Raw genomic sequence first — 23,104 nt, 5'->3', positions numbered from 1 at the left:
GAGTATAGATAGGCTCATCGAAAAGGCAATCTCCATTTTTTATGTCATTGCGGTGCCATGCAATTCTTCAGCCCCCACCAGCCCCACCCTTGTCTTCTGCCACCATCTGTATCCATCCATTCATTTTATTTACTACTTGTCGTGATGAAGGGTGTGGGGAAACTGGAGCCTATCCCACTTGACTTTGGGTGAGTGGGGTGGAGGAGTACACCCCACATGGATCACCTGTCAATCACAGGACTAGCACTGGAGGTCCTTTTTTCTCACTGCAAGGTTGTACAGTTCTTATCTGTGCGTCAGAAACATTCTGGAACTGATGTCACAACTGATACACCTCCAAATCCAAATAACAAACGACTTGTTTTCTGCTCAGGGCAATGTGAGCAGCCATGAATTATAGCGGCGCAGTGCTCGTTTTTCTTAAGGCTCATTTCCAAGCTGACATACTGACATGGTGGTTGGCCAATATTGAAGGGGGGAAACTCCAAGTTTGGGTTTGAAATCTTTTGTGACACCAGTTGAGGAGCTTTTTGAGAACACTTTATATTGCTCCAAAAATAATGTTGTATTTAAGTTAGTCATAATAATAATAATAATAATAATAATGATGATTTCCACACAAGGCTGTAAGTAAAATGGGTAAAACACCAACAGAAATGTGCCTCTTTACCTGTTCTTATTTGACAATTGCTCTTTGGAGAGTAAAATATTGTGTTATAGGACATGGCTGAGAATGTCAAATTTACTCATGAATATTGGAACACAGTGCTTTTATTGTTCATGTGTGTCACTCAAGATAATAAGCTAGATAACGCTCCTCCGGTAAATTGCACTTTTACTGTGACGACTGGCTACACATAATATTTATAGCCCAAATGTACCTCAAGTAGGATATTAAAATATGCTTTTTGATAAGGCTGTGAAGAGAAGCAGTTGGCGCACACCCTAATGGTACTCGCTTGGCTTGCAAATGACAGTGCTCTCTGTGTTTTTTACACCACTAATAACTCGGATGCTTTTGACTCTTCTAGTCTGTATGTTTTTAAAAAGGCACAAATTAGCTTAAAGTCTATCAATATTGGTGAAAAACAAACCAACAGTGAATTCGCGTTTCTCTCCACTACCCTCAAAATTTAAAAATAATAGAATTCAAGCAACCATCAATGCGGAGTGGTAAAGATGGTGTGTTGACTAGTTGGGTCAATCCTTAGTTTGTTAATAGTTAGAGGGTGGTAAAGTTGTGGATGTGCTTTTTGATACAGAATTCAGATATTGAAATATCCACAAGAAGAAAACCTGACTTTCATCAAATGCCATATACAAACTGTATAAGTTGCACAAATAAATAGACAAACAGATTAACTTCTGTGGATGAAACATTTTGTTCTTGATGGAGGTAACTGACCGTTTTGAAGTCCCGGAAGGGCACAAATTGCACGATGTCCCTGAGGACCGGCTCGCCCTTCGGGGAGCGCAGGACACCGTCGTCCCCATCCAAAATCTGCATGTCTGTGAAGTCCGCGTTGCCGACCCCAACGATGATTATGGAGAGAGGCTGGTAGGAGGCTCGCACGATGGCTTCGCGTGTGTCCGCCATATCCGTCACCACGCCATCAGTGAGGATGAGCAGGATGTGGTATCGCTGTTGGAAGATAGAGCATGTTCATTTAAGTGTTGCCTTCAGACTCATTACACAGCAGGCAGGATGTGGTTTTGAGTTGTTAACAGCACTTTTTAACCAAGTTCTATTGAGTCAACGAAAAAATAAAGAGATTGATTTTCTGTCCACAGAACTGACTGTAATCTGAATATCTGGTTTGAAAACAGCAAGCAAAAAAAACATGCCCTGAAGGCCACATGATGAAAAGCATTGACTTTGAGTAATTAATGAGATGAATCCTGATGCCTAAAATGAGTTTAACAAGCAGAGTAATCATATAATTGGCCTTTTGTGGCATATAAAATGCCAATAAAAGGGTATGCACCACCGATATGACATTAGTATGTAACAGCAGTCCAAGATAAGAGAACAATACTCGTTTATTTATAAAGTTTTTTTTTTCTCATCTCTGCCTTTAGGCATGATTACAGTACTAGAAAGAGTGAGTGAAACCACAGGCTGTTCACTTGAGGGACCCAGCAGGAGGCAATATAACAAAGGCTGCATGTATTTCATCCATTTGTATGCAGAGAGACACTCACAGAGGCATCTTTAATGTTGCCGTCGCCAGCTGACAGCTTGGCTATCCTGTTAATGATGGGAGAAACATTGGTCGGGCCATAGAGTTGGATTTTAGGGAGGCAGTTCTGGTAAGCCTCAACCACTCCTTGAATCTCTGATCAAACACAACAAAAACACAAGCATCGGTCAACAATAAGGAGAAAAGATGCAGCTGGGTAAAGATAGGAAGGTTTTCTTTTATGACAAATTCAGAAGGGCAAAACGCACAAGTCTTTGCCGGATGTAGAACTACTGATTCAGACAATATGCAATGGAGCATTATTTGCATAAAGCTATTCAATCTTACCTTCGCATTCATCATCTTCTGGATTGAAATTGATGGCAAAGTCATGAGACACCTGTTTAGAGATATAGTAAATTGAAAATAACTGCATATTTCTTGAACAATATAACAACCTTGTCCATTCTACAGCAGATGAAAGAGGTATTTGAATGGAACCAATCTCGAGAGCAGTTTCTACGAACAATTACTACCAATAAATTGAGAGAAGGTTGGGAGTATTCTGTCATATTAAAAAAAATGATGAATTTTTTTAGATCTTTAAATGATTTAATTGATGAGCAATTTTGTTAGATGTGTGTGTTTGTAAAAGAAGGTTCGTGAATAATTACTTTTAATCGAATGATTATTTCTCATTGATCACCAATGTATCAAAATAATTAATTGAAAGCAAGCCATTTCAAATTGCCAACATACAACACATTCCATGCATTTTCAATGAAATCCTTCCTCTAATCGAAAATAGTTTCTTTCCCCAAAAGCAGCATCGGCTTTCAGCCAAACCAAGTAACTCCTCTCCACCTGGCTTGCGTATTTAGAATTTAAATGATTCAAAGCATGAATGTAAAATGCAGCTGATCTATACAGTACATAGTAGCTGGGTTGAGGTTGTTGTGAGAATGAATCATCCTTTGGCCGCTCTGAAGGTGCTTCACTGCACACTGCACTGGTGTGACTAATACCATCAGCAATAAAGAGGCGTGACAAATGACATCAGTAATGGCCACTTGTTCAGGTGTTCCACTTTGATGTTTTTATACGAGCCAGCTCCATCCAACAACCTATTGCGGCATATTTCATGTAATTAGTCTCACTTAAGCTTCCACAAGCAAAAGTTAATTATTTAACAGTACAAAGTCATAATCATGCTCTGCTGTTTTTTTTTTTTTTATTCTATTTTTTTTACTTACTCTTGGAGTGAATTTAAGCAAGGGGAATGTTGAAAAAAGCCAAAAATCCTACTAATTATCTCTGTGGGGAAAAGGAACCTGCATTTACAATGATTTCTCTGACTGAAACTGCTTGAAAAATCCCCCCCATCAAAAGCCCTACCTGGGTCCCACACACGCCACAGAACACAAACATAAGCAATTATGATGATGAGAACATAACAAAAGAAAATCAAATTGAACTGAATTCACACCTCCTCATCATAATACAAATGGAATAGAAGGGGAAACATGAAGCATTAGTTCCGTTTGGGGTAATTGATGATCACTTCAAAATGATAGATTAAGCATTGTAAATTGTTTTTGAGCATGTGAATTAAGATTAAAGCAATAATTGCTTTGAATTGAATGCATTCATCATTTTTTATGAGGTTCGTAGACGGCGGGAATTGTTTTCATATGGCTGCCCCTGCACAATAATGTCCAAGAAGGGACTCAGAAGCTCTGAATGTAAGACAGACACCATATGCTCAGAGCTCAGATTTAAATGTTCCCCATTAATGTTATCAGTTCGCACACAACAACGTACATACATCATTTTTAGCGTGCATCTCCAACCATTCAATCTATATAAGGGAGAGAAATTACCACTAAAGCTTAAAAAGCTGGTTTGTGTTCACCAGTATCGTGTGTGACTCTCGTTTCATGCGATTCCCCGGAGCTGCAGCCAATCACGAGAGGCCTGCAGTTGCCCAAGTCCAATTTACGTAGAAATGCTCTTCCACTTATGAGTTCTTGAATGTAATGAATGTGAATTGAGCATCGCCACCAAGGGGTCCATTATTCGAGCTGACAAATTACTTTTCTCAGATCTGGTTGATATTCCAACGTAGGGTTTTAATGAATAAAAACAACAACATAATTTGGCGCCCGAAGTGAAGGTCAACTTGATGCAAAATGATAAAGGCAAACTCACCTCATAATTTGGAGGGATTCTAGCACCAAATCCCAAGGCTGAAAATCTTTTGTCACTGGAAAGAAAAAGAAATAGAAGAAAATCTATCAGGCACATACTGTAACGTATAGAAGAAGCTTTTGTCAGTCATCTCAAACATTTTCATAGTTTATCCATCTGTTCACATCTTCAAGGTCAAACCTCCTGCTTGTTTGCATTTCATAAATGTTAAAAGGCTGAATTACAATTTGAAATTTCTCCCATGGTCCCCGCAGGCAGCTGCTGCACCTTTTCTTCTCAGAGCCCAGCAAGCAGTCTCTCTCCTCTCCATATTCCTTCGATGATCTTGATAATAATGTGACATTGAGAGCGTATTGTCATGCCGCCAGATAATAATGGCAAGATGAAGACTCACTATAAGTCTAGCCAAATGACCTGAAGTGATGAATCCAGGGCTCGTCTCCACTGGCACACTGGGTTACCGGTTGTGGCTGCCATTAGCGCACTCATCATTGCCAACTATCAGCCATTAGTTTTGCTGCGATCCAAAATTTGAATGCAGAAATGCAAGCAAGCTTTCACAATAAAAAACTAATTTTTGGATAAGCACCAAAATACAATTGTCGTTTCTCAATATATTAGGAAAACAAGAAAAAAAATGGGGAACACACATTAGAATTTTTTTATTGGGTATTTTTCTTTCTACCTACTTGTTCACCCATCTGCTTGAAGTTTTTGCTACAATAGCAATTTAAAAATGAAACACCAACTTGAGTTCTAAGAACTGTGTTTTTCTTGTTTTCCGAAATGATTGAAAAATGACGGTAGGGCACTGGTTAGCACGTCCACCTCAAAGTTAAGAGTGTGCGGGTTCGATTCCAACTCTGGCCCTCCCTGTGTGAAGTTTGCATGTTCTCTCCGTGCCTGCGTGGGTTTTGTCCGGGCACACCTCCCACATCCCAAAAACATGCATGGTAGGCCGATTGAGCATTCCAAATTGCCCCTAGGTATGAGTGCAAGTGTGGATGTTTGTTAGTATCTGTGTGCCCTGCGATTGGCTGGCAACTGGTTCAGGGTGTCCCGCATCTACTGCCCGATGAGTGCTGGGATAGCCTCCGACCCCCGTGGGGACAAGCGGAGCAGAAAAAGGAAAGATGATTGGACTTTGTGGCCGACAATATGATATAACAGTACAATTCATCTGCTGTGTCCAGTTCAAAGCTAAACTGGCAAAGAGGGAATTGCACAGTACGTATAGTATACGACAGGAAAGCATTTTCATTTAAACTTGTCATCATCTCATAACCATTACAGATTTTGACAGATGGAGGCTGTTGTAAAAGTTGTAAGTGACATGACACTGGAATTGAGTCATAAAGTGGACTTTGTTTCCTCCCCGCTGTTTTTGATTTGGTTGGTTGGTTGGTCTTTGTTATCTCTCTTGAAAGCCATTTGACTTGATTTTATTTCACAGTAAATGCACTTCATAGCCAACCACTTGCTAACCCATCTTCACTTCTGACGTGTCTAAAATGTCAATAAGAGAAAATATATTCCTCAATTTACATTTTTTATAATATGGCTTCTTCTTTGTACATTTTCCAAGTGCCTTTGGTGTCCTCATCAGTTTCATCATTCAGTGACGTGGAAGAGCCCCGTAATGCACGTCAACTTCACTGAATATATACACAAAATAACAACCTACAAAGTACACAAGGTTAGTAGATTTGGGAACCAGATTGTCACCAAAAATAACATAGTATGTTGTTTTTAAATCTGATGATTATCCGATAGTATATATGTTTACGCCTACATTCAACACATTTCAATATTCATCCTAATGTCATTTATTGCAGTCTCCTGATTTAATGAGCTAATCCTTCGGCAACCATCTTAACTATGTCAGAATTTCCTCCGCATCTATCGTTGAAAGAATTTAGCTGTTGAAATGCAAATCATGACCAGAGTTTTGTCTCCTTTGCAAGCAGTTTACCTCAAATAACATCAATTCTAATGACATGTTCACTCATTCAAATGATGGCTGGAGAGAAGAAGGCTGAAATCATTTTGTTCAAGCCAATTACCCTGTTTTCGCAATTGGTCTGCCTTGGTCAAATGACATAGACGGCTTTGTTTACCAGTGATGATTGGACATCGCTTAGGCTTTTACTTCACTGGAATTGAATCTGATGTCATTGTGAAATGTCCCACGGTATAATAATATGGATATTTTCGGACAGGTGTTGTTCAATTGAGCCAATCTGTGTTTTGTTATGTGACAAGAGAGAGCAATGAGAGGAAAATAAAAACTGCCAAATTAGTTGATTGCGCTATGTGCTAGCATTATCATTTGCAAAATAGCCTAATTGCCCATGTTATTTTGGGAAATTTTTGAAAAACCTTTTGCAATGTAAGATTCACTTACCCGCCCCACCCCCCAATTTATATATATATAATCATTAAGTGTGTGTTACTTAAAAAAATATTTGTAGTCAAATCAAACATATATTTTGTTGTCATATATTTTGACTCAAGTTGTCAGACTTAATATATGATAATCATCATGATTCATTTAGGTATCATATATTAATCATCTCCTATCACCTATCTAAATGAATCGTTGCAAACGGTTACCTCAAACCTTTTGAATTGTACTAACTCATCAGCATACTTCTGTATTACTCGCATGGCAAAAAAATGATTAAAATGTGTGGCCTTCATTACTCCACACCTTTAAAACAGCTGATAAGATCCTGCAGGATTTATTATACACCATTGACGAAAGTTGATTTTTTTTTTACTGAAAGAAATTTGTTCTACCAGCGGGGGTCGGGGGGAGACGGACAAGTGAGTCAAGCCGAGCAGGCTGTTCCTAATCAGTGCAACATATGCACCTCCAAATGTGAGCACACTCACGCCCACATTAACCTTCCAAATATATACGTGTTGTATATGAACGCACAAATAATACATTTCTATTACACGGTATAGAGTTTTCCAGTGAGGTGTGCAGTGGACTTTTTTTTTTTTTTTTTTAATTCCACTTTGTCAGCACGTGGCGCATAACAGCACTCTCAGCAAGGTAAACGAGCCTCTGCCCACACAGACAAAAGCTTGTCATGTTAGCTCCATCATGCACTCCTCTGCAAGGACTCTAAAAACCCACGTCACCTCTATTCACTAAAGGCTAAAAGGTTTGCTTGCCCACATTTTGTACCTCACTATTTCAATTTTGCAAAGAAGGGCTGCTACATGTAACACCCGTTAGCATGGAAGATGATCTTCTGCTTCCATGTAAACACACAAGCAGATAAACAAAATGACAAATGCTTATTCGGTGTCTCCAGCGTTATCTCTGGGATGCTATAATTAGCCAGACTGTACTCCCCTGATATTCAATAGGAAGATCTGCATAAATCAGAATCCAGTCTTAATCCTCATCTGGCTTTGGTTCAACAGATGATGGCGGTCTCACTCTAAAACAGGTCATGTGATGATAAGTAATAGAATTGAGATTGTGTGTTTGATTCGAATATGCATCTGACAACTTCATATTCAACATGGAGCCAGAATAAAAGCAAAAGCATTTACAGGTAAGTATGCTTCTTCTTCAATGATTCCACTCCCTGGTGTGGTTGTGTCACTTATTATCGTACTGCTGATTGTAATGGCATGTGTGCATGCATGTGTCTGCACGTGTGTATGGTTCAGTGTACTGAGCCCATGCAAACAAAGCTGATGGGTGCTAGAAAAAAAAACCTTATCACAGTTATCCACATGCAGAAATAGATCTACATAGCTGCACTACATGCAAAACAGTGACGCTCCCTGTAAATAGCACTGTATACAGATCGAAATATACGGTACCATTTCCATATAGAGTACTATCACGTGAACTCACCGTTTTCTAGCATGCAGGTTAGAAACCAGCCATAAATAGATGTGAAAATTGTATAGTACTCGTCTTTCTCCTTGTGAAATGCATCTTAATAAATTAGAATATCAAACTTTAAATTAATTAACTTCAGTAGTTCCACTTAGAAGTGAGCCTTGAATCAGAAATACATCTTGGCCCCTTGACTGTATAATTTCAATGAGTAAAGTTTACAGCCATGGAAAGTTAATCAAATTGAAATATTCAAAAATATACATCTTTAAAAACAAACTCTCACAGCGCCTTCACTGTGGTATTGATCAAACTGTCACAGTTCCTGTTGACCGTCTGCAGTTCCGCTAGCCACTTGTTGGTCATTTGTATGCTCCCTTCATATTGACTCACGGGAAGTCCAGAGTTTTATTCCATCTCGAAATCTCGAAGTAGTAAATAGCTGAGGATCGTGAGTGCAGTACTTATACTGACCAGTATAAGAGAACCACAATGCTGAAATTGTAATGACTCGATCACAGTGTGCATGATGGTAAAAATATTATCGTCTTTACAAAGTGCAAATATTTGTGAAGCTGTTAATCACTTAAAGGTGGCATCGCTACACACTTGAGCAAATTGGTACCGTGTTTCAAGTGTTTATTAAAAGCTGTCCTCTTTCATCTGTCTTAATATGTTAGTCCAATCAGCTAGCAGAAATTAAAGTCTTCAATTTTCAATGCTTCCTTGTGTAATTAATGCACTTAATTTGCACTTATGATTGGCTGCACTGCTCAGCCACACTTCACGATGGCAACCCTTCCCTGATTTTATACATTTAACAAACACAGTTTATTGATCTGCAATATGCCACCAATAATAACATCTTTTGTAGCACAATAACGATCTGATAAGAATTAACATTACAAAAGAAATTCCACACTAGTTATACAAGAATGAACCATTAAATGTCAGTGAAATCATTTCAAAGAAAGTTCTAATAAAATGGAATTTAAATGCCAATGGACAATCTAAAGGGCAAAATGACATTTTTCCAATATATTTGCCCAACCCTTATGGAAACACAAGATTGCAAGCAGCGTGTCCAGAATATTATTATAAAACATTTGCGACTCTGCTAGTTCGCAGATTAGCTTCCAAGAACCGTGCCAGCAGAGGACAGTGCAAATCTTAGAATAAGACATAAAAAGTGACTCACTAATCAGATGACAGCATTAACAATAAACACTATTGTATATGCACCATATACCATTCCACAGTACAAAAAAGGGAGACACACAAGCAAATGATCAACTGTAAATCATCACTTTGCACTCGCATAAAAAAAATCCTAGGGCGCATGGTCTTCATTCATCAGCAAGCGGCTGTTCCCAAACATGATTCAGCCAACTTACATGAGAAAATTCTTCCAGGACACAAAAAGTCGCAAAAATATGTTTGAATAGTCTCCAATTCTCTCACAAATTAACTTAGTGTCAAACGTGGGCCTGCTTAGCTGAAGACAAAGCTCTTAATTCCATGCAGAAAAGGCAACAGGTAGTTATGGAAGTAAAGTGTGACTTCTCCTCACAAGGGGATGAGCATTTAATCATTCTGCCTGTCACTATACGTCACTAACATAGATAGATGAACAAATATGCAAAACCGTGACCAACCTGTCGTAGTCCTGGCAGATCTCGCCCACAGCTATCAGAGCCTTCAGGTACTCGTTTGGCTGATAGGGGTTGATGTAGTGCAAGGAGCAGCTATTCCTGGGGTCTCCATTTGAAGCCGTGAAGTCAATAGCGACCTGGCCAGGAGGAGAATCGTGCAATTTGAAAAACACGGGGTCAACAACACAATTGTTTACTTCGAGAAACCATCATTGTCGGTTCATGTCAGAGATGTATAAATATGCAGAATAAATGATGTGAACGGTGCCAAGTTGTTGCTCTTTATACGCCCACACAGATTGAGCACAAATCTCCCTCCGTTTGGAATCTGACAAACTTTATGTACCGCGGCGGTAGTCAGTATTAATATTCATTGCTTCAGGAGTCCAAGTGATGATAGAAAAGGCGCACAAGAGGGGGGCCCACTAAAGGGCACCAGTTGAAGGAGGCTCAAATGAATCAATGATGCTGCCTAGAGCAAGAACTGCAACCATGCACAGGAAGGGAAAACATGCGCGAGAGTGTACGGAGTGAAAAAAGTTGAACAATTCTGACTTCAAACAAAACACATTGCTTGTGATGCTGCAAGCCTATAGTTAGCTCACGCGGTGCAAACACAATTAAAATCGCAGTGATAGAAAGGTGAGAAAACAGCATTATTTACCGTAAAGTGGATCTGGCATCCTCCCATGATGTAATCCAAGAAGGAGTAAACTCTGTGCAGCTACGAGGGGAAAAAAAGATTTCATTCAGTGAAAATGAAAAACATGGAGCGGTTGAGTGGGTGCTCGCCATCTGGTTTTAACCATCTGTTTAAGGCAAAGGCTGTCATATTGAATCTTGTAGCTCAGTTTTTTTTTTCTTTAAATAAAAAGTTTATTTTAATGAGATTGGAAGTCCATTGAGGAATGCATATTTACATACAAAAGGCACTAAAACATGTTTTTTCTCCACCCACACACGCTGAAGATTTTGAGCAGACTGGGTTACTTTTAAATTTGTATGTATTATATTGTAAAATTGTATAGTTTTGGAGGAGTTGATTACATTTTCAACCCCTGATCTCAAATTGATATTTTATACGCTTGAATGGCATCGCACATATTGCACATCACACGAGAAAATGGAAATTCACACGGGCTGTCGTATAGTTGTCTACCAACAAGCAAGGATAAATTTGATACAATCTTGGCTCAGGTTTTTCATGGCTTGGAAAAACAAATGTGTCAAATATTGATGACTGTAAAGTGAAGATTGAGTCTTACCTTGATATCATTTAAGATGACAACACCTGAGTTTTTATAATTCCTTTTTTTCTGTTTGTACTTTGGGTTCACGCAATCCCACGTCACCTGAAATATAGATACAAAAAAAAAATGCTTTCACCACTTGTTGAGGCAGATGATTGGGCTGTGAGAGGTTTTAACCTTGAGATGCAAATGTATAATGAAGATGTGACCTTATTTCCGCTGGAGATTTTCTGCATTTCTCTGAAAGTAGCGTAGAACTCTCCAATGAAGTCATGCTTCCCCCTGGAGTCATAATCCCACACTAGGCACTGGAGACATGGACACAAATACAGACACTGTTTTCTTCTATTTCTGCTAGTAGGACCCACAAGGCCATGCAATTTTCATCAATCATCTCTTGTCTTGTACTTCTCTTGACCACCACATTTGTTACAGCGGCAAAAAACGAATGACAGCACTGAGAGTGATCGAGGTACAATATTAACTTCTATCCATCGGTCTTCGATACGGCTTATTCTCAGTACAGTGAGCTTAATTGAATGTTTCTGTCATATACTTGTTCTTCTCAATTCAGTCCAACACATATCAAGAAAGTGTTCCTATCATTTTTATTATTGCATTACCAATGTGTCCGTAGACACTCCACAAAAAGTCACGCCGTTACACAACTGGGGGAAACAAACACTAACATGAACAATAAAACACATAATTAGATGCAGCTATTTAAAAATGCAGCCCAACAATGCTAGCCACATTTTTATGCTGCTTTCAATGAATCTGAGCAAGTATTGTACAATCTAAAAGTGGTATGATTTAAATTAAGATGCAAATCATTAAAGGAAAAGTATGCCATGGTTCGTTTTTCTGAGTGCAAACTGAATGAACTATTCATTTTAATTAGCTTCTATATCTTTATGTGAAACTGGTGCATGGTGCAAAATAAAAAAGTTGGGGACTGCAAATATCAATGATGTCATCAGTTTCTGAACTATGACTTGAATCACATTTTGCTGGTCTTTCCACTTTTCTATATTGCACCACCACCACCAGTTGTTATTCCTCTTTTTCTTGCTTGATTGATTCCAGTCAAAGCAAGCAAACATATATATGATATTTTTTTGAGTTGGCTTACCTTAAGCTTCCTGTCTTCATCACAGCTGCACAGGGATATAAGAGACACTTTGAAAGGCTCCCAAACAGGATTCAGGTTGTTCTTTATAACCTGAATGAGGAGGAAGATAAGATATTTGGCCATGGATTTGTCTGCGGCGGAATCGAGAGGGTGATAGCTTTACCTCAGTTCTGTGTACAAGCTGCTCCGTTTCATCATCGTTGATACGATATATTTCCAAAAAGGGGTCAGACTTGCTGAAAAGGTCCTGCAGAAGCAGAAAAAGGAGACGACTAAAATGAGTGGCCCTCTGGCTCTGAAGAGGAGAAAATGCAATTTAACCGTGTTGCTGTTAATATTGTTTAATCGTGTTCGCACGTAATTTTGTCGCAGTCTTTCCGAAATTCATCATGAGGCTGACACAGAGACAACATTCGCCAAGAAGGGTAAACTGATGATGGGTTATTTCAACAATCATCTCCATGGCATTTGCAAGCAAATATCATGGGGGAGGCTCGTTGAGGTTGATTTATATTCAGTGATTGCGGAGGCAGATGTAATTGTGTCTGGGATTAAAGGTCAGAGAGAAGCAGCGCAAACATTTACTGTGCTGCTAGGTGCCTCCTCATTTGGAGAAGCGATGCTAAATGATCATCAATGTCAGTGTTTTAACACGCATCGCTTTCACACTAGTTCCATACGCGACCACCGAGTATTCTCTCCAGCCAACACACTTCAATGTATTGGATTAGTAAAGCTGGCATTGTTGCAAAAGGGTGTTCATACTATACAGAAAACTCAGGGAGAGATCATTACTTTGGAAAATAGCCTGCAAAGTATTAACCCTGCTGACATGGGCAGGATGGGTATAAATGATGCACTCTTGAGTAGTTGGCTTTTTCCATCCCATGTATATAGTATGTAGAATACGTGTAAGTGCATGTGTTGTCTTGTACTCCAAATGAGACGGTTAAGTCTGCATTTCCCGCCACATTAGCCTGATACATCTCCTGAGGGACAAGAGCATGAGGAGCTGCAGCATCCTGTCTTTGTTGTCATGGTGACGGGCAGCCAGCAGCACCGGCAGCAGCACGGACAGATCAGACAAGTCCAAATGTAATCTCGGGCTAATTACAACGAGCCTGAATGAATGATCAACTGGCACAAGTCATTATGTGTAAATAGGATATTTCATTGTTAATTCCCCTGCGCCGGTCAGTGTAATTGCCTGATGACGTGTGTGCGTGTGTGTGTGTGTGTGTGTGTGTGTGTGTGTGTGTGTGTGTGTGTGTGAGAGAGTGGGTCAACAGGTTGGAGTGATTACACACACACACACACACACACACACACACTTAAAAACAAGAGATCATCAGTTGTTATCAACGGGTGCCAGTGTTGGACAAAAACTAATACTACGCTTAGTAATTCAAGTCGCTCGGGGTTTGTCAAATAATCGGACAGGATCGCAAATAGGTTTCATTTGTCTTTTCCAAACAGTTTCTATTCACGCTTTCCCAGATGGATTTGCAATGCACATGATTTCACATGTCAATTTAGTCCTACTCCATCATGGAATTGATTTACAATAGTAATGAATGGATTCATCCGGTTAAAAAGTATTGTAAAAAAATATCAATTATATAGCTTGATTAATTTATATGTAGTGGTGCCCAAATTAAACTCGTCCTATGACCACACTCGTAAACTCAAGATGCAGATCGTATTCCTGATTGAAATAAATGGAAATGCTTCCCCAAGAAAATACAATAATGTTTGTCATGTATATGTAAAAAGAATTTTACAGTTTGCAAAAGTAAAAGTGCTCTTCACAAAATATAAAGAATATATTGCTATTGTCTACATGTGTTGCTCCATCATTAGTGTCCAATTATAGCTTTCCCTTAAGTTCCCTATTATGAGTAAGCATAAAGGTAGCGAACTTTAAGGTACAGTTATGTGTAATTCTCTTTGTTTTATATTAGTTTGACAGTAAACCAGCTCAAAGCCTCTATTTTGGAGAATGGTTTGCCATTTACAAAACTACTGCTTGTAAATCTGGTCACTTGTAACTCAAGGCATACGCGTGGAATGGAAACTATTAAATCCATCATGCTTGAGGAGGATCTAGCTGTAATAACAACATGTCGATGGGAATGGCTACTCAACGCTCTCAATTGATGACGGCTTAAGGCAATGGAAGTCTAGTGGCAAAAAAAAAATCACTTCCATTGCAACAAATCCCTTTAGTGCTCAGAAATTGACAGTTTTAATGCTTCTTTTGAGTTTTGACATTTTCTGCTGTTGTTGTGTTACTTGTATAGATATATACTTTAATTTGTGAACCTGTTCTTTCGCTCTTTACATTGATAAATATTTGGGGTGTTGTACAGAACAGTGTCATGTCTTTTTAAATATTCCTTCCCATGGCCCAATTTCAAAACTGTTGTGTGTGTACACAAAAAGAATATACAGTCCAAGCTCAATATTTAGCATGACATTTTCAAGGAAGCTGCTTATTATTTGTTTCCGTGCTTACAAACTGAAAACCTAATATTTGTATATACTGGATAAGTAAATTAGGCAGGCTGTTTCTTTGAAAGACCTGCAGAAAATAAGCCCCAGAAGCCTATATGAAACAAATATTACACGAGGACACGCTTTTGGAGGATTTCTAATCACGGCTCTCGATCATTGCCCTCATGCACGTGTCAGTTCAGTCCCAGGAGTGGCTGTAAATTGCACAAGTCTAATTTCCAGAAAAATGAAATGTACACTGGGAAAGACTATGATTATTATTTTTTTGTCCAGTAGTGCTGAGATGCTCCAAGTCAGGCGCATGAGGCTCCTCCAGAGAACATGAAGCACTTTCACAGCATCACAGTTAAATTGGATATAAGCTCCTGCAGCCTTTTTGATTGAAATATGCTCTCACCCCAAAAAAGCCCCAAAAAGCAGAAGAAAAGAATTTTGACAATGTGATGAAGAACAGCTCAGGTCAGCAGTAAGATGTGAAATTATGTGCAATTTAATGTGATAATGCATAGCATCTGTACTGCAGTGTTACAATCCTTCAAGCTACAGATATTAAAACACAAATGGTGGAGCAACAGATGTAGACAGACATTAAAAACAATACTCACAGTCACAGGGATACATTATTTGCCCTTTGTAATAAACGACTAATATTTTCTTGTTGTGTGTCTTTATGTGTGCATTGTATGGCTCACGCACCTCAATGATTTTTTTAATTGAAACAGGAGCCAATTTTGTTTAATCCTTTACACTCAATTCAATTATGTCAATGCTGTGTGTTTTAAAAAAGTACAGTTACAGAGTGCTACTTCTTTTTAATTTAATTAATTAAGGCAATTTGAGTGTCGATACAGAATAACCTAAACCGGTATCTCAAGGCATCAGTTTAATAACGTATTTCTGGCAGAAGTCTTCCACTGAATCACATTAGATTGTTGAATGCTACATGTTGAACATATAAAAATGTGCTTCGCTCACCTTATCGTCAAGCTTCTTGGCACAGAACGCCAGCTCCACGTAGCCATTGTTGCCGGAAATTTCTTCGGCATGTACCTGACAGAAGATAAGATTTTATTCTATAATATTTCACAAAAATATATAATATTTCTCAAAAAGATATACACATGATCTATGCTTGGAAAGTAAATGTCATGCTAAATAAACATAATGGTTGTGCCATGTCAACGCAAACAAGAATTACGATTTTATGTTTTTTTATCCCAATATCTTTTAAAATTTCCATCAGTAATATACCCACTTTAAAACTTTTCATCTATCATAAACATCGCAAGGGGGAACTGTTCAACCAATATCTCAACGAGAATCAATTACAGTCGATATACGTGGCTCAAGTTTACTTAAAATGAGCCACCATGAAGACTGCTTTGTGGTAGACTGTAGATAGTGAACGATTTAATTAATCTGTTAATTAAAACTGGTTTGCTGGACACTTAAAACAAGACATGAGAGGACTGATATATACTGTATGTCTTTTAAATTAAGGGTTGAAGGTACTCACCCGGAAAAACAAACTTAATGGGCCATTGCCTAATTGCTGCTGCATTATGGGGACTTGATTTCTGTGTTCCTTGTGAGATGTTGTGAATTTTACTAAACTAAAACTGACTGGACTGGATACTCATTATGATTGTCATAAAAGAAAATATTTCAGACTTTTTGCCAAATACTACACCTTGCTGTTCATTTACAGAGAATGCAAAATATATTCCAATGCCTACAAAATTAGGGTTTAAAAAATAAAAAAAACATTGAAGCTGCCCATAGTGTAAACAATTCAACCCTAAAAAAAAGAAAATATTCTAAAAAGTCTCAAATCAATGTGACATTTGGGCCCCATGATGAATGAACATGAACTTAATGAAGTATCATGGTTTAGGTTGTTTTAGAAAAGCACTTGTGGATTTATGTGTGTTTATGATTCATAAAATCCTATTAATAAGAGCAATTAGACTCAAAGAATTCACATTAATAACGCCATTCATGAAGACAGATTTTACTATTTGTTTTGATTAATTACTCAAACAACTTAATAGGACCTTCTAAAGTCTAATATCTGGAGTGGGAAGAATGATGATATCTACTTTGCGGTTGAAATGGATTGCTGCAACTGAGAAAAATATGCCAAATTAGAGTGAGTACATCTGCAGCAGAAAGTCCTGACAAAGTCATGCAGTTGCAAGTTTAAAGGACTTACTGTGATGGTGGATTTGCCAGCATATTTTCCATACTTGAGAAGAAGTGGCTTCACCATCTTCTTTTGGGCCACAATCTGCAGAAAGCACAGAATGATCGGCTCAGTTGCACATCAAACAACAACAGTGACTGATCCGACTGAAGATCTGTATGTAATTCACACATACCTGACCGAGCGTGCACTCCACCCCACCCAAGAAGTCGTCATCACGTGTCCCGATGCTGTGAGTGCCGTGGATGTCGTATACTTCGAATCGCAGCTTCTGAACCTCTTCAAAGTAATAATCCAAGGTAAAAACCTTGGCGAAGACGGGGTGCAAGTTGCTCTTGATCACTTCTGTCCTGTCCAACTGAGAGAAAATACCCTCAATTCAACTTTTGCACTCTGCTGACATTTCATTTTCATCAATCATGGCTGAATCGATGTCAGAGGAGAAAGAGAGACCTTCTAGTTGACCAAAGGCTCATATCTTTGCAATTATATTCTCACAAAAGAGAGACGAATTCAAACAATTGTTCTATTATTGAACTGGACCAATCTTGACGCACTCAGTCAAGAGGAATATATGAAAGAAGATTGGAGGATTCTGACATTTAATCTGAGTACACGGACGACGTCCGTGTCTGCCTTTGACTGCCTTTGACTGCCTGACAAGAAAGCTGAGCTTTTTGAGGCCCCATCTGCTCACCCTATAACATTTCTGCTCTCCCAATGCGTAAATATTTCCAAACTGTCAAGTGTGTTGAAGGTTGAATTTTCAATAACTATCTATCTAGATAGATAGATACAGAGAGAGAGAGAGAGAGAGAGAGAGAGAATTAGACATGCCTGAGTACAAAAAACAGCAAGTAGATTAATTTGATAACAAATGACAGAGGATATGTTCTGAAAAATATCCATAAATATGTGGAGTTTTTCTTTTTTTTATGCAACTAGTGGAACCACATATAGTTCCACAAAGCAAAGAAATGGTAGTTAAGGCACGTCTCTCCATCATTTCTTTCCTCACCATCCTGCTTCTGACTTTGTGCCATCTGGATGGACAGATTTGGGATGCGTTTGATGAGTCTTTTTGTTGATGACAGTTAATCTAGGCAACAGAGGATGCCTGGTGCCAGAGAATGGGATGTTGTAGGTATGAAGCCTCTGCTACAAACACATCGCTGCCATAGAAAATGAAAGTTCCTTTTCATCAGTTCTCCCCAAAGAGTTTTATCTGGATAGTTTGATCACTAGTCTAGCCTTGAAGCCTTTGACACACAAAAAACACCTGGTTTCGAACACATTCATTTGCATGGACACATGAAGGTTGTTTTTGTTCATGCATCTGTTGGTTGGCAGCAACTCAAAAAGAGAATTTCATTTGAAATCAACTAAAGCAAAAGTGAGTGATCTTTAGTTTAAAAAGTCTACACGCACCTGTTCAAACACCAGACTTTGTGATATTACCAAAAAAAATATTTTGGGTTAAGTAGAGGCCTTTCAATGGTGGCAGGTCTGTGTTGACTTTAATATGACTTTGAACGTAACTGGTTCATTCTGAACACAGCCACATTGCACTTACAAGAGGGTGTGTGCACTTGTGCAACCACATTATCGTAATTGTTCATTTTTACTTCCCTTCTTGAAAATGTTTTAGTCGAGTTTTAGCCAAATTCATATTGGAAAACGTTTTGAAATGATTTATCTTGGGCTCATTTTCTAACATCACAAAATTGTTGCATTTACGTGTGGCGACTCTTTTTTCATATATATATCCGCTGTAGTTATTCCGAAGTGCTGATGCCGTACTGAACTCGGGTCAGCTATCCCATCTGACAAGCATGTCTCAGATTACAGCCAGAAAAATCCATATCTGGCCACATTGATCCCTGCCAAGTGTTTTTCCCCATCACTCTATAAAATCATATCTAAATACACCACATTCATATGCAGTGAGTTCAAGTTACTGTTATGTGATCCAATTTCCCTTAAATTGTGTTTTTTTGGTTTTTTTTACATGCCATATTTAAAAAATGATTAACTTGTAACTGAATAACCTCATTGTTTTTGGCATTTGCCCAAGACTTAACGGGGGAAATGACAGACTTGCCTCCTACGCTCCGAAGCAGCTTGGGAGCAGTACAAGAAAATAAACATTCAAGCTGGAGCACAACTCGAGCACAGTGTACATTAATAAATCCATTTTGCCACAACAACACGCTTAATAGGATATCAAAAAACTAAACAGGGTACAACCTGGACTAGGTGCATATAGAGAAAGAACAAGCAATAATGGAGAATTTTCCATGAACAATAATGTTCCATGAACAAAATTTGGATTTTAGTGAGATTAATTTAGTATTTTGAAATATGAATTAAATTTGGGTTTTTTGGAACAAGAGTAAAGAAAAAGTCTCTCACCTCTGTCCATTGCCCGTTGGTCTGTACCATGAGGATCACGCAAGGGTCTGACTTATTCAGAGTGTCTCGGTCCAGTAGAGCTTTACAAGACACCCGCAGCTCTACTTTGGAGACACAGGTCGCCGGACCACCGAGACTGGTGGCGGGGGAGGTGGCCTCCTGAATGTCATTCATTCTGGCCTGGGGATGAGAGGAGCAGCCGAGCAGCAAACAAGTAGTAGGAGATGATGTGCTCTGTAACTGTGAGGGATGAGAACAGGAAGCGGTTAGGCAAAGGATGCTGGCAGGAGACAACTGAGCAGAGAGTCTGATCTGATCCCAAGGGGCACTTTTGTGGACCATATTATTTTACCTCTTATGAGGAATCGGTGGAAGTGGGCTTTTAGCAACTCTAGATTACATGCTTAGATGTATAGAGCCCTAGAGTCATGAGTAGTGTACTTTATTTGGGTTTTGCATTACTCCAATAATATCTAATTCAATGTGAATCAAGATACTTGGTATGCGATAAAATTCAATAACGGTTCATTTTAAAAGTGAAGCGATTCGATTCATTTCGATTCAATGCACTCACATCTTTTAAATCTTTTCTTGAAAAATTCCAATTCAATTGTGTTTCCGTTACACCCCATGTATATATTGGGGCTGCACAATATATTAGAAAAAAATTCATTGCAATAATAGCCTATGCAATAGACACATTGCAAAGATAGGCAATACAGTTCATTTGAATTTGCAAGCTTGTGCCTAACTTTGGCCATTCAGATGCAACTTTAAATGTTCATCGCAATTCAATGGGTGAACAATACCTAAGGGGCGTAACACTAAATATTATATATAGTAAAAGTACGTATATAAAAAATTGCAAGTTATCATAATTGATAAGCTAAGAACGAACCTACTTATTTTATAACACACAAAATGTAGTCATTTCATTGGATAGTAAAAATGTCCTTTTTTTTAAGTACATTAATTGTTGCCGTATTATTGATATAGGAAAATTCAGCTGCCCCCTTTCAGACATCATGCAGCCCCAATGTGTGCGTGCGTGCGTGCGTGCGTGCGTGTGTGTGTGCGTGCGTGCGTGTATCTGAAATCAGGTCATTTGTATCTCAGGGCACCACCATTTAAACGGATTATGAGAGAAGTTTATCCATTCAGAAGTGAGTATTCCCAGACGACTTCAGGTGGGAGAGGGTGGAAAGGTGGACACCCAGGACTGGCACAGAAAAGAGATGCTCTCATTCATTCATGCACAATTTAGCAATACATATTTTGGACTGGCGAAGGAAGCCAAGAGAAATCACACAGGTACATGGAGAACGGGTGTGTGCATGCATGCCTGTGTATATGTGTATGTACTACGTACATATATATATATATATATATATACATATATATACACATACATGTATAGTATATATATATATATATATATATATATGTATATACATATATATATATATATATACACACACACACACACACACACACACACACACACACACACACACACACGCACACACACACACACACACGCACGCACACCGTTACTATCTGCTCTCCTTTAAATGTAACACAGCAACAGGTACAGCACTTAAGCAGGCTCAATGGCTGCACAATTATCCACCACAAGTACACTTGCATATTTGTGCTTGTGCAGCACCAAGAACAGTGCCCGGAACCAAATTGTAACCCAAAAACTACTCAGATGAGCTTGGCGAAATGCACAATTAAAATCTAAATCTGCTACACCAACTGAGTCAAACAGAACTTGGTGACTCATGTTTAAAAAACAAACTCAACATTCACCAGTCTGAACAATATATAGAAGAAAATATTTCTAGTAAAGATAATGAAAGATGTCTACTTACTGTACTTATTTCTCCAGGAGATCAAAGATGCGGGCTTCTCATTCCCTCAGTGAAACACATTTATGTCACTCTCCACTCTTTATTTACTCTTCTCTAGTGCGCCACTTTTTGATGCTCTCCCGTAAAGCGGCAGCTTCATTTGCCTCCCTCATTGGTCGCCACAGTGTGTGGAAAAACTGGAGAGAAAGAGAGGGAGACACACACAGAGTGAGCAAGAGAGGCTGGGCTTGTTCCCTTCCATTCGATGAGTTGGAGTCTAAAAGCAAGCCAGCATGCTTGGTAAAACAAATGAGATATGCAAATTGACACTAAATACTAAAATGAAAAGACAGGAGACATTAATGCTGTGACCAAAAAAAAAAAACCCACCACAAATAATTTTCCATCCTCCCTTGATGCAAACCTGTAGGATTGGTTGTTTTTACTCATGTGCCAATCAAACTTGCGTCATATTGCTTTTACACCAATCAAATCCAGGCAGATGCCATGTATAATTATGCTGATATAAAAGGACGAAATCACGTTGTGCAGACAATTAGTTCGGGGGGGGGGCTTTGAAATACAATACATTAGTGTCATTGCAATGCTAGCAAAAACAGAACATTCTGTACACCCATATAGACTCAGATCTAATGCAAGAGCTGTACCCCAAAATTTACCTTCATAAAGATAAATCATTTTTGTAAAAAAGTTCCATAAAAGCATTCATATTCATAACGTAATTATTTTATTTACTGTTTTGCTATTCCCCCAGACCAACATCACAGCGTTGGTAATGTGACCCATAGCGGGCCCCTTCCATCATTTAACAGTTTTATGTTATGTAACGCAGTCTTGATGTATTATCTGCAATACACCCACAAATGTATTCTTTTCATGAATACACAATATCACAATGTGTTGCGTAATATTTTATAGACTGTATAGGGGGGAGAAAGACACCGCTTTTTTGAGATGTTGCCAGGTGAGGTGGTGCTGTAGGCGACCAAAGACAAATTAAGAGTGGCTTCAAATTGAGACCTAACCACAATATCGAAACGTGTCACTCAAGCCAGTGTGCGGTGCTGAAGAGAAAGCGGAGGCTTAATTGAAAGCACTTTCAAACAAATCCTATTTTCAGTGGCCTTGTGCTGACAAACATGTTTGTTTTGTTTGACGTTTCTGCTCCGAAGCGGTCGTCTTGAGTGCAGCCGGCAGCGCCATTAGCTTTATTAGCCAATTAGTCAAATAAAAACATGCTGCTTCTAGAACCCTTTTTATTTGTAATCCTAAAACTATGCTGGCATTTTTTCTCGAATCACACTTTGGGTTTGTCATGTTTGTTAAAAATCATAACTACAAAGTGCAAATGCTTTGCAGCAAATTATTGTCATATAGTTTTTTATTTTATTATGAATGTTGCAGTGGTATAACCCTGTCCACAACGGATATTTGAACATAAACAGTGGGGCAACACATGTAGACAGAAAATACAACAATATACAGGTACTGTATACTATATATTCGGTATCTTCTGCAATAAAACAACCAATATGACTGAGTGGTTTTGAGCGGATTATATCTGTATGATACTGTCCCTGCTCGCCAAGACAAAGTAGGTCTTAAGGCTCAATCATCATCTGCTATGTAAACCAAAAGGGACCCCAAAGAAACCCACATGCGCAGGACACTCACAAGTTACGTAGTGTTTACGTTAGCGTGTATCGGCTCATCTTTTCATCATCTCGTATTTACAGAGGGGCGATGCAAGAGGAAGTCAAAATATTTGGAGGAAATGAGGTGAGGCTCTTGAATCTCGACTCTACTAAAGATAA

At 38.7% G+C, this 23,104-nt stretch overlaps 1 protein-coding gene across 1 annotated transcript in view; it reads right to left on the bottom strand.

Moving 5' to 3' along the window:
* cpne7 (copine VII) overlaps positions 1 to 23,104 on the bottom strand; it is a 28,108-nt gene that overhangs the window by 3,224 nt on the left and 1,780 nt on the right. The window contains exons 3-17 of the mRNA XM_088371231.1: positions 21,291 to 21,466; positions 19,417 to 19,656; positions 17,180 to 17,362; positions 17,014 to 17,088; positions 15,777 to 15,851; positions 12,451 to 12,534; positions 12,288 to 12,377; positions 11,365 to 11,463; positions 11,171 to 11,257; positions 10,570 to 10,629; positions 9,909 to 10,042; positions 4,389 to 4,443; positions 2,529 to 2,580; positions 2,203 to 2,336; positions 1,406 to 1,642 (exon numbers count right to left, since the gene is read on the bottom strand). Coding sequence (XP_088227357.1) covers positions 1,406 to 1,642; positions 2,203 to 2,336; positions 2,529 to 2,580; positions 4,389 to 4,443; positions 9,909 to 10,042; positions 10,570 to 10,629; positions 11,171 to 11,257; positions 11,365 to 11,463; positions 12,288 to 12,377; positions 12,451 to 12,534; positions 15,777 to 15,851; positions 17,014 to 17,088; positions 17,180 to 17,362; positions 19,417 to 19,590 — 1,539 coding nt within the window. The 5' untranslated portion in view covers positions 19,591 to 19,656; positions 21,291 to 21,466. The remainder of the gene's footprint in view (positions 1 to 1,405; positions 1,643 to 2,202; positions 2,337 to 2,528; positions 2,581 to 4,388; positions 4,444 to 9,908; positions 10,043 to 10,569; positions 10,630 to 11,170; positions 11,258 to 11,364; positions 11,464 to 12,287; positions 12,378 to 12,450; positions 12,535 to 15,776; positions 15,852 to 17,013; positions 17,089 to 17,179; positions 17,363 to 19,416; positions 19,657 to 21,290; positions 21,467 to 23,104) is intronic.

This window comes from Syngnathus floridae, chromosome 3, assembly GCF_059516105.1.
Source record: "Syngnathus floridae isolate MCC-2025c chromosome 3, RoL_Sflo_1.0, whole genome shotgun sequence".
Lineage (NCBI taxonomy): Eukaryota > Metazoa > Chordata > Actinopteri > Syngnathiformes > Syngnathidae > Syngnathus > Syngnathus floridae.
This window is presented reverse-complemented; position numbering and strand designations above follow the sequence as displayed.